The sequence below is a fragment of the Orcinus orca genome, chromosome 13 (assembly GCF_937001465.1).
Source record: "Orcinus orca chromosome 13, mOrcOrc1.1, whole genome shotgun sequence".
Classification (NCBI taxonomy): domain Eukaryota; kingdom Metazoa; phylum Chordata; class Mammalia; order Artiodactyla; family Delphinidae; genus Orcinus; species Orcinus orca.
In genome coordinates this window covers 13456633-13468769 of record NC_064571.1, presented here as the reverse complement: position 1 = coordinate 13468769, position 12137 = coordinate 13456633, and the positions used below count along the sequence as shown (strand labels likewise).

At 36.1% G+C, this 12137-nt stretch overlaps 1 protein-coding gene across 1 annotated transcript in view; it reads right to left on the bottom strand.

The window, feature by feature from the left end:
- Window positions 1–12137, bottom strand: part of CHMP3 (charged multivesicular body protein 3) — an 80868-nt gene that overhangs the window by 55111 nt on the left and 13620 nt on the right. The window contains exon 2 of the mRNA XM_004271588.4: window positions 1763–1823. Within this exon, the coding sequence (XP_004271636.2) occupies window positions 1763–1823 (61 nt within the window). The remainder of the gene's footprint in view (window positions 1–1762; window positions 1824–12137) is intronic.

The window sequence follows — 12137 nt, the reverse complement described above, 5'->3', positions numbered from 1 at the left end:
GTCTCCCTAGGCAGAAAATGAGGACCGTATTAGGGCTCTCTCCTTTTGTTTCCCTTTTCTCACTGATCAAAATCCTGCACTGACAGTTATCCAATGTTTGAAAACAGATGTTTCACAGCTTTTGTCCAGTTTTTTCTTTATTTACAATGGAGTGCAAGTTCAAATCCATAACCATTACTCCATCATGGCTATGAATGTAATTCCCCTCTGTAATTATTTTTTATTTATTTACTTTTGGAATATCCCATTTACAAGTATTTTTTTCCATTTTTATTTTTTTAATTGAAGTATAGTTGCTGTACAATATTATATAAGTTACAGATGTACAAGTTACTATTTGTACAGATGTACAGATAGTGATTCACAATTTGTAAAGGCTTTACTCCATTTACAGTTATAAAATATTGGCTATATTCTCCATGTTGTATAATATATCCTTGTAGCTTATTTTATACCTAATAGTTTGTACGTTTTACTTCCCTACCCCTATACTGCTATTCTAATTCTTTTTTAAAAGGAGTGATATGGTGATACCTCTGTTATTAATTTTTCTCCAATCATGAAAGTGTTAAAAATCATAAAAGTTTTAAATGTTACTCTTTGCGAGTCACCTTAGTTTTAAGTAGTACTCAACAATAATCAACTTTATTTAGAAACATATTTTGCTCAATTTACAGCCATGCTAAGATAAACTGTAGTGAAAATGGAACTGCATTCCTTACATACAATTTATTTAATTTGAATTCCATAAAGCCATTTCTTTGTAAGTAAGATGAGGTTGCTTTACTTTTTTTTTTCAAATGGCTTAAAACAACAAAAATTTATTCTTTAATTGTGGTGATCAGAAGTCTAAAATCGGGACTTCCCTGGTGGTCCAGCAGTTGGGACTCCATGCTCCCAAAGCAGGGGGCCCAGATTCGATCCCTGGTCAGGGAACTAGATCCCACATGCCGCAAACTAAGAGCCTGCATGCCGCAACTAAAAGATCCTGCATGCGGCAATGAAGATCCTGTGTGCAGCAACTAAAACCCGGCACAGCCCAATAAATATTCAAAAACAAAAACAAAAACGAAGTCTAAAATCCAGGTGTTGGAAGGGCTGTGTTTCTTCTGGAAGCTTCAGGGAAGAATCCATTTCCTTGTCATTTCTAGTTTCTAGAGGTCAACTGCATTCCTTAGCTTGTGTCTTCTTCCTCCATCTTCAAAGCATAGCACTCTAACATCTGGTTCTGTGGTCACATCTCCTTTTCTCTCACTTTTTCTCAACATACTGCCTCCCTCTCATAAGGACTCTTATAAGCCCACCCAGATAGCCCAGGATTAATCTCCCCACCTCAAGATCCTTAATTTAATCAAATCTGCAAGTTTCCTTTTGCTATGTAAGGTAACATATTCACAGGTTCTGGGGATTAGGGCGTGGACATCTTTGGAAGGCCATTATTCTGTCTACCACAGAATGTGAGCGCCTGCTTTGTTTCCAATAGTAACCTGGACTCTAGGAAATCACAGATGAATGAACATGGCCTCTCCCCCTTGAATAGCTCAATGCCAGGCTGGAGGAAAGATTTTAGTTCTTATCAAATGTAAAGATCTTTGAGTTGATTTTATCTTGTTTTTCTTACTATAATTAGAAAGCAAATAATTAGGGCAGCCATAAATAATTAATATAAACTATGTTTCATAGATGTAGATACAGTTTACTTTTATGAACTAATGCAAAATACACCAAGATAAAGAATAGGAGATGTAAAATAATAATTTACCTCTTATTTGCCTGTCAACAACTCTCATTTCCTTTCTTATCTTCAATGACCATTCATTCACCTGGGAAAAATTTTACAAAAGGAATTATAAGAGAAGTCAATATCCCCAATTCACCACATTTTAAAGAATTTTATATTAATTCTACATTTATTCCTGACACAAGCTAGAAATAATATAAACCTATTTTGAAAGAAACAGCCTTAGGGTCAAATTCCTTTTTTTTCTTCTCTGGCCAAATTCTGTTTTTTTTTTCCATCTTTTTATTCACAGTACATAGAAGTCTCAAACTAGTCAAAGATTCCGATCTGAAGGCAGTATGAAGCACTTTATACAAGCTCCCCAAGAAAGTTCAGTACCCTGCAGGTATATAAAAATTGTTCACGAGGTGCCATGGGCATAGAAAGGTTTCATGGGCATCAGAAGATTTTCAATTTCTATACGTAATTATTAAAAAAAACCTTCTCTGCCTATGTGATAAGGATTCACCTTTTCCTTCTCCCCTTTGACAATTACATTTTTTCATTTTACAAAAGAAATACATTCCTCTAACCTATGTGTCTCTTCTTATCATGATAGGTTTCCCTGAGAGGCAAAAACCTCTGAAGCACTAAACATAGGGCCAACTAGAAATACTGCTATAGGTGTTGAAAAAGTAGTGAATGACTCTAATTATTACCAAATTCTTATGCATTTCTTTCTAATTCTTCAGTTTCAAAAATGAAGGAAAATCTGAGTTATCAGCTGATAAATCATTAAAACTAAATTTTACATTTAATCAATTATTGCTTTTTGGCATATGACACAGAAGTTCAAAAAACTAAGTGACACTGACACAGAAAAATCCTTTCCACTACCTACCATCTACTTATTTATATTAACAATGTTTCTCATCATTTGAGTCTAATAAAACATAAAATAGGGCCTTCTTCTAGTTGAGGTGCCTCACAATGAGGCTGTCTTCTCTACATCACAGCCATGCCATCCAAGGACCCTCTGCAGTTGGCGCAGCCCTTCAGACGCAAGAAGATGACCATAGCCATGGCACACTGGCTCCTTAGGTGAATGGGTTACCCCCAGAGATGATCCAACCACGCACAGCTACAATACAGCTACAATACAAGTTACTGGTACCGGTTCTGCTTCTGGACAAGGAGCAATTTGCTGGCATGGACCTCGGTGTCTGTGTGAAGGGTGGTGGTCATGCAGCCCAGCTTTTGCAATCCACCAGTCCACCTCCAAAGCGCTGGTGATCTTACTATCAGAAAAGTGTGGATAGGCTTCCAAAAAGATCAAAGACATCCTCATCCTATATGACTGGACATCGCTAGTAGCTGCAAATTCAAACATTTGGAGACCCTGGTGTCTGCAATTACTACCAGAAATCCTACCAATAAGCCCATCATGAGGATCAGGGTTCACCTTTATAATACAAAATGGTTGTGGGATTTAAGGTAAAAAATAATAAAACAGGAATGGAATTGATGCTAACCCTTTAGCATTCATCCATGAATACATGAACTAAATGGCATTAAAAAATTAATATCCTGGGCTTCCCTGGTGGCGCAGTGATTGAGAGTCCGCCTGCCGATGCAGGGGACACGGGTTCGTGCCCCAGTCCGGGAAGATCCCACATGCCGCGGAGTGGCTAGGCCCGTGAGCCATGGCCACTGAGCCTGCGCCTCCGGAGCCTGTGCTCCGCAACGGAAGAGGCCACAACAGTGAGAGGCCCGTGTACAGCAAAAAAAAAAAAAAAAAAAAATTCATATCCTTAAGATGTATTTCCAATAAATTTCACTTTTTAATGACTTTAAAATTATTTAACAAAATCTGTAAAATATTTATTATTCATCAACTAATAACTCCACCCAGATGAAATATTAAAGCACTTAAAACTGTATGGTTATACAATTTTAAAAGTTAATGTTAGCTTTAAATATATATATATATTTTAAGTGAAATTCATGTAACTATACTTAGCCATTTTTTAAATAAATTTTATTTATTTTTAAAATTTTGGCTGCTTTGGGTCTTCGTTGCTGTGCACAGGCTTTCTTTAGTTGTGGCGAGCGGGGGCTACTCTTTGTTGTGGTGCTCGGGCTTCTCATTGTGGTGGCTTCTCTTGTTGCACTGCATGGGCTCTAGGCACACGGGCTTCAGTAGCCTGTGGCACGCAGGCTCAGTAGTTGTGGCACATGGGCTCTAGAGTGCAGGCTCAGTAGTTGTGGCACATGGGCTTAGTTGTTCCGCAGCATGTGGGGTCTTCCTGGACCAGGGCTTGAATCCGTGTCCCCTGCATTGGCAAGCAGATTCTTAACCACTGCGCCACCAGGGAAGCCCTACTTAGCCATTTTAAAATGTACAATTCAGTGGCATTTAGTGCCTTTACAATGCTGTGCAATCAACAACTCCCTATAGTCTCAGAAATTTTTCAATATATCAGAAGAACACACTATAACCTATAAATAATCTTCCCCTATGACCATCCTCCCTCCCATTCCCTGGCAAAAACTAATTTGCTTTTATGTCTTTTGATATGCTTATTTTGATATTTAATACAAAAGAAATCATATAATATGTGGTCTTTTGTGTCTGGCTTTTTTCATTAGGTATAGTGGTTTTGAGGTTCATCTATGTTGTACCATGTATCAACATTTCTAGTTTTTTTTTTTTTTTTTGATGTGGACCATTTTTAAAGCCTTTATTGAATTTGTTAAAATACTGCTTCTGTTTTATGTTTTAGTTTTTTGGCTGCGAGGCATGTGGGATCTTAGCTCCCTGACCAGGGATCAAACCTCACCCCCTGCACTGGAAAGTGAAGTCTTAACCACCGGACTGCCAGGGAAGTCCCTATCAACATTTTTTATGGCTGAATATTACATTGAGTGTACATACAACACAAATTGTTTATCCATTCACCCAGTGATGCACATTTGGGTTGTTTCCATGTTTTGGTTACTGTGAATATGAACATCTGTATACAAGTATTTGTTTGAGTACCTATTTTCAATTCTTTTGGGTATAAACCTAGGAGTGAAATTGCTGGGTCATATGATAGTTCTATTTTATATTTTTGAGGAACTCCACAACTTTTTTTCAAAGGGGCTTCACCATTTTACATTCCCACAAGCAATGTACAAGGGTTCCTATTTCTCCACATCCTTATCAACACTTGTTATCTTCCAATTTTTTGATTATAGCCAATCTGTTGGACCTGTTGAAAGAGCATCTCACTATGATTTTGATTTGCGTTTCCTTAATGACCAATAAAGTTGAATATCTTTTCATGTGTTTGTTGGCCATTTGTATATCTCCTTTGGAGAAATGTCTATTGATGTCTTCTATCCATTCAGCTGTCTTCTTATTGTTAAGTTATATGAGTACTTTATACATTCTGATAGTAAACCCTTATCAGATATATAATTTGCAAATATTTTCTCCCATTCCATAGTTTATCTTTTTACTTGTTTGATACTGTCCTTTGATACACAAAAGCTTTTAACGAATTCCAATTTGTCTATTTTTTTCTTCTGTTGCTTGTGCTTTTGGTGTTATAGCAAAAGAATCCATTTCCAGATATGAGGTCATGAAGACTTACCTTTATGTATTTTCTGAGTTTTATAGTTTTAGGTCAAAGACTTTAATTTCGGTCTTTGATCCAAGTTAATTTCTGTATATGGAGTGAGGCAGGGGCCCAGCTTCGTTTCTTAACATGTGGATATCCACTTGTCACAGACCTTGTTGAAGAGACTATCTTTCTCTCACTGAATGATCTTGGCACCCTTACAGAAAATCAACTGGCCACAGATGTATGGGTTTACTTCTGGGATCTCAATCCTATTCCATTGACTGATCTATACATCTATCCTTATGCTAATACCACAGTTTTAGTTACTATAGCTTTACGGTAAGTTTTGGAATCTTGAACTGTGGGTCCTCCAAATTTGTTTTTCTTTCTCAGTATGGTTTTGGCTATTTGGAACCTGTTGTATTCCATGTGAATCTGTGGCTCAACTTTTCCATTTCTGCAAGAAAGGCATTTGGAGTTTTGACAGGCACTGCACTGAATCTGCAGATCACTTTGGTGGTACGGCCATCTTAACAACATTAAGTCTTGCAATCCATAAACTTGGAATTTCTTCCTGTAATTTTTTGTAGTTTTCAGTGTACAAATGTACTGTTTCTTTGGTTAAATTTATCCCTCAGTATTTTATCATTTTGGATGCTACTGTAAATGAAATTTTTAAATTTCCTAGATTTTTTATTGCTAGTATAAAAAACACAACTGATTTTTAAAATATTTACCTTGAAACCTGCAACTCTGTTGAATTCACTTATAACTAATTTTCTGGTGCACGAGGAATCTTTAGCATATTCTATCTGTGGAATCATGTTATCTGCAAATTAATAGGTTTACTTCTTATCAGTGTGGGTGCTTTTTATTCCTTTCTCTTGCTCAACTGCTCTGACTAGGACTTCTAATGCAATGTTGATTAGTAGCAAAACATCTGGTGTCTTTGTCTTGTTCCTGATCTTAGAGAAAAAGCTTTCAGTCTTTCACAATTTATAATGTATAATGAAGTATAAGGTTGGGTGTCGATTTTCATAAATGCCCTTTATCATGTTAGGGAAGCTCCCTTCTATTCCTAGTTCGCTGAGTGTTTTTATCATAAAAAGTATTTACATATTTTTGTTCCAAGTATAATTATTTCAAGCATAAAAGTATTACATTAGGAGAAATCTATAGGAGAAAGTGGAATAGAAAAAATAGAGATTCTCGTTCAAAGAGAAAAAATTAATGAAAACTGTCTGACTATAAATAAGAACTTGTGCATGTATGTTTTAAATGAACATTGATAGGTATCGAATCACTGTGATACTTTCAGAAGTGTTCTAACAATTCTATTCAAACACAACAACATTTACTATATATAAAAAATCATACCATTTGCAACTGTTAAAACTCATGATAAAAATATAAAATACTGATTTACAAATGTCCAAGGGGAACACAGGTACTCAAAATTACTGTAGGTGATACATCCAGAAATATGAAGACACTGTTATAATCTAACCAGAACTTTCAGAAAGAGCAGGAAAGAAAATTCAACGTTCAAACAGTCAAATGTTTACTGAGCACCCACTACAATCTGTTCAATGTGCTAGGCACCACTCAATGTGCTAGCGATACAGCAGGAGACGATATAAAGACTTATGAACCTACATTCTAATGAGGACAGACAATAAGCAAATAAACATGTAAATGTATACTAGGTCAGAAAATTAGTGCTAGGGAGAAAAATAAAGCAAGGAAGTAGGACAAGGGGAGTTGGGAAAGGATTACTTTATACGTGAAGATGAAAGAAAGTTCAATGGCTGAGGTGACTTTTGAGCAGAGACCTGAAGACACCTGCAAGGGAACCATGTGACTATCCACTATCCAGATAGGGGGAGGGGCTATGGCATTTTACTCAGTGTAAGAACAAAAGCCACTAAGAGACCTAGGCAAAAGAGTGTCCTTCAATACAGACTAAGGAATGGGGGTACAAGACCAGGTTTGATTAAATAATTTTTTAATTAATTTATTTATTTATCTTTGGCTGCACTCAGTCTTCGCTGCTGCGCGCAGGCTTTCTCTAGTTGAGGTGAGCAGAGGCTACTCTTTGTTGCAGTGCGCAGGTTTCGCATTGTGGTAGCTTCTCTTGTTGCGGAGCATAGGCTCTAGGTGTGCGGGCTTCAGTAGTTGTGGCATGTGGGCTCTAGAGCACAGGCTCAGTAGTTGTGGTACACGGGCTTAGTTGCTCCGCGGCATGTGGAATCTTCCAGGACCAAGGCTCAAACCCATGTCCCCTGCATTGGCAGGTGGATTCTTAACCCCTGAGCTACCAGGGAAGTCCCTGATTAAATAATTTTTGTTCGAACTAGCACCTTTAATAAAACTATTTCATTTCAGGTTTATAGAAAAAATATTTATCATCTATTACACATAAATAATCATATAAAGCAGTGAACTACTCCTAATCCTGTATATGATACACTAAATCTGTTTAATTTTTTTTTCCAGCAGTTACTGGAATTCCAGGAACAATGCCTAGTATAAATTTCACAATGCAAATTTAAACCGGAAAATTCGGCAGAATGAACAACTGCAGTGGTTTTTAAGCTTGTTTTTAGTAGCAGAATCCTTCAAATAAATGTAACATGGAACTCCACAGATACAAAAAAGATTATGATAATGTACATTTATCACGTAGGTTCAGGTTCAAAACTTTTACTAATATAAAGCAAATAAATGAGAATACTCTGTCCCGATGAAAGATAAAACTCTAAATTAGTTGTTACGATGTTATACCAACTTCAGCATCCAGTGTCTTCCGTATTGTTTTACATGTCTAGTATTGAAAAATTCTAATTCAAAGAGATTAAGAAACTATTTTATTACATCTGTTTACCATTACAGTTACTTAACAATTTGCCTTTTAATTTAAGGCTGTCCATTGTTTAAACGAATCTAGAAGACTGAAAGCAAAGTCATTTAAAAATGGTTGTTTCAAAATTTATCGTTACATTATATAACTGCTCATGTTCATTGAGGGGTGAACATTCAATTTAAGACAATAAATGGCAACAGTGAAATGACTTTTGTAAAAACACACTGCTGCATTGTTTGCAGTAGTGAAAGTCTAGAAATTACCTAAATGTATATCAACAGGAGACTAGTTAAACACAAACAGAATTTCCATAAGTGAACAGTATATTCTAATTAAAGAGAGAAAGGCAATTCACTGAGGAATACCCATGGAATTAATTCTCAAAATATAAATGAAAATAGCAAGGTAAAGAATGTGTACAGTATAACATTACATATGTTAAAGGGAGAGAAAGAGGAAAGAGAGGGAGAGGCTAAAGGAGAGAAGGAAGGAGCAGGAAAGGGGAGGAAGAGAGGGAGGTGAAAAAAAGGGAGAGAGATATATAAATATGTCTATACATTCATATATTATGGAATATCGACAGAAAAATCCACAGGAAATTAGGCTGTCTTGAAAGATAGAAACTGAATTAATTTGTGAACAGGAGTGAAAGGGAGATTTACTTTTTCCTGTAATTTAGGATACACTTTGCTGCCTTTTGAATTTTATAATATGTGCAAATATAACCTATTTCAAGAAATACTTCTTAAAAAAATAACATAAAAAAGAATTATGAAAAAAGTCCAGGTTCAGAAGCTGCTTTAAATCATCCCTGTTTGGAATAAATACTTTAAAATTCTACCTTGTAGTATTAGAATATTCATTAAGGCTATTTTAAAAAATTGCTTTAGATGCCACACAGTCTTCTCTGTTAGACAACTACCCAAAACTTTAAAATAGTTCAATGTGAACCCTAATTTTGCTTCACTTTCATAAGTGACAACCAGCAGTTTCTAAAATTAAAAAGTTTTAAAAAGTAGAATGTATGACAAATGATGATAATTGAAGACTAAAGTCAACCTGTCTTCATTATAGGGGAAAATAGTAATTAATTTACCTACTTTTATTTCTAAACCAGAATAACAAGTTTTCTGATTTAGTGCAAAATGTATTTTCATCTCTGTAAAAAGACTTCAATGTTACAGGTAATACACTTCATTGTGAAGGATCGCTGTATATCATATATGGGGTAGCAGCTCAGGAAAATGAGAGCAAGAAAGAGAAATGTGCAAACGATACAACACAGAGAAGAATATAATACGCACTTAGTGAGAAAATAAAGATTCAAACAAAGACATTAAAGAAAGGTTTAATCTAAGGGGGGATAATTTCAAAAAGATTTGGAGAGTTCCATCTCTGCCTAGATATAGAAAGCTGAGAAGACCCTCAAGACGGTAAGACAAAGCTGAATGAACTACAAAATAACTTTTCCTGAACCTGTTGAAAAGCTCAGGTCACAAGGCAACAGTGCAGCATGAAATCTAAAGAAAGGCACTTCTAAGAAAAGAGGGAACACCAGCACTGAATCATCTGTGGCATAGCCTGGATGGCAGGCACCTTAAAAGCAAGTGAAGAAAATTCAGTTAATTTTCTAAATAAATTGATAAAGTCCAATTGTGGGTTAGTGGACAGCAAAGAACCTCAGGAGCCACAAGTACAATGGGAGTTCACATCAACTTTCAGGTTCTTCAAATGGAAATGGCATAAAAATGCTGAAACGTACACAAAGAACGCCTTCATCGGCTCACAAAACTTGACACAGCTGAAGAAAGAATCAACAAACTTGAAGAAAAGTCAATAGAAGTTACCCAAACTAAAAAAAAGAATAAAATAAAGCAAAGTATCCAAGAGCTATGAGATAATAACAAATGGTCTAACACATGTGTAATTGGTATCCCAGCAGGAAATGAGAGAAGAGAGCGTAAGTATTTGAAGAAACAATGGCTGAAAATTTTCCAAAAGTAATGAAAAATATCAAACCACAGATGCAGGAAGCTGAGAATCCCAAATAAGGTAAATATCAAAAAACAAAACAAAACAAACAAAAAATACAATGTAACACCACACAACACACCTAAACACATTATATTCAAGATGCTGAAAATCAGAGATAAAATCTTAAACCCAGCTAGAGAGGAAAAAAGTATGCATTAATGACAAAGGAACGAAGATAAGAAGTACATCAGACTTCTCAAAAGAAACTATGATCAGGAGATAACGGAGAGACATCTTTAAAGTGCTGAGAGAATTTTAAAAATCCTCTCAATCCAAAATTCTATATTGGTGAAAATATCATTCAAAGTGAAGACAACTTCCAGATTCAGCTCTGATATATAGAGATTGTAAGTCATCACTCCCATCTATAAAACACGGGGAAAAAACAACAACTTTTCTTTGATTCAACAGAAAACCAAGGTTATAGGGCAAACTGCCATCCTGCCATGTGGAGAGAGAGGTGAATACAGAGAGTGACAGTTGAGATAATGCTTACCTGGACCACTGGAAGGAACATTTAAATGGTAATTTCGACTAATTGCTGGTAGATGAGTGTGGACTACCATGAGAATGAAACTCCTAGGGCCCCCAAAACTTTCATGGGCTTTACCTCCAAGAACCACAGAAGTTTCTCATGGTGAAAAAGCAAGAAAGATACCCCTGTTTCTCTGGCAGGAAGAAAAGAAAAGTAACCATTCTGAAATATTCACACAGTGTTGTTCTTCCTAAAAAAGGCCTATTCTCCAGTAAAACAAACCTTACTAGAGCCTTATCTCACCCTGGAGACGGGCGTTTATCTGACATTATCTGCTTTCTCCTAGTCTTCCTATGTCACTGGGAGTGGGCAGGAAGGTAAGAAACACTTGTGAACACCATGTCCAGGGACACAGGTCACTAAAACACTGAGTTTTAATAAGATGATAGAACGCTTCCAGTCCCCCACACCTTACTACCACACCAATAGGGTTCCAGTATAACAATGCATTAGAGATAAAAGAGATGCAAGATGCATGCCCTATCTAAAGAGGAGTTTTTGTGGATGCCCAAGATAACAAGAGAAATAAAAACAAGGACAGTAGAGGAACTTTAAGCCTCTGGCACCTACAGCCACAGCAAACATTAACATAGCCAAACCCCTGGCCTTATGACCATAAAACCTCATACTGAAGACCTATTTACCTCATTTCCTATTACCCCACACATCATGTCCAGTTTTCAACAAAAAATTACAAAGCATTCTAAAAGACAAGAAAAAGCACAGTCTGAAGAGACAAAGTAAGCATCAGAACCAGACTTACATATGACATAGATATTGACATTTTCTGGCTCTTGCGGGAAAAGTAAACATTACCCAAGAAGAGACAGGTAATGTAAGCACAAAGATGGAACCATTAAGGATCAAAAAGAAATGCTAGAAATATAAAACACGTTAATATTATAACAGAAATGAAGACTGCATTTGACGAGTTCATCAGTACATAAGACATAGCCAAGGAATAGATCAGTGAATCTGAACCAGTGAATAGAAACTTGCAAAACTGAAATGCAATCGGAAAAAGAATGAAAACAAACAGAAGAGGACATCTAAGAACAGTGGACAATTTCAAAAGATGTAACATACACATAATTGAATACCAGAAGGAGAAAAAAAGAGAAAACAGTACAGAAAAAATAGGAAATAATAATGGCTGAGAACTTTCCAAAATTAATGACAGACCCCAAACCATGGATAAAGGAAGCAAAGAGAAGACAAAGTAGGATAAGAATCCAAAAAATGACAACTAGTTATCTCATTTCAAAATGGGGAACACGAGAGCAAAGAGAAAATTTTGAAAGACAGAGAAAAAACATACCTCACCTACAGGGGAACAAAGATAAGAATTACAAAAGACTCCTTGTTAGAAACTATGGA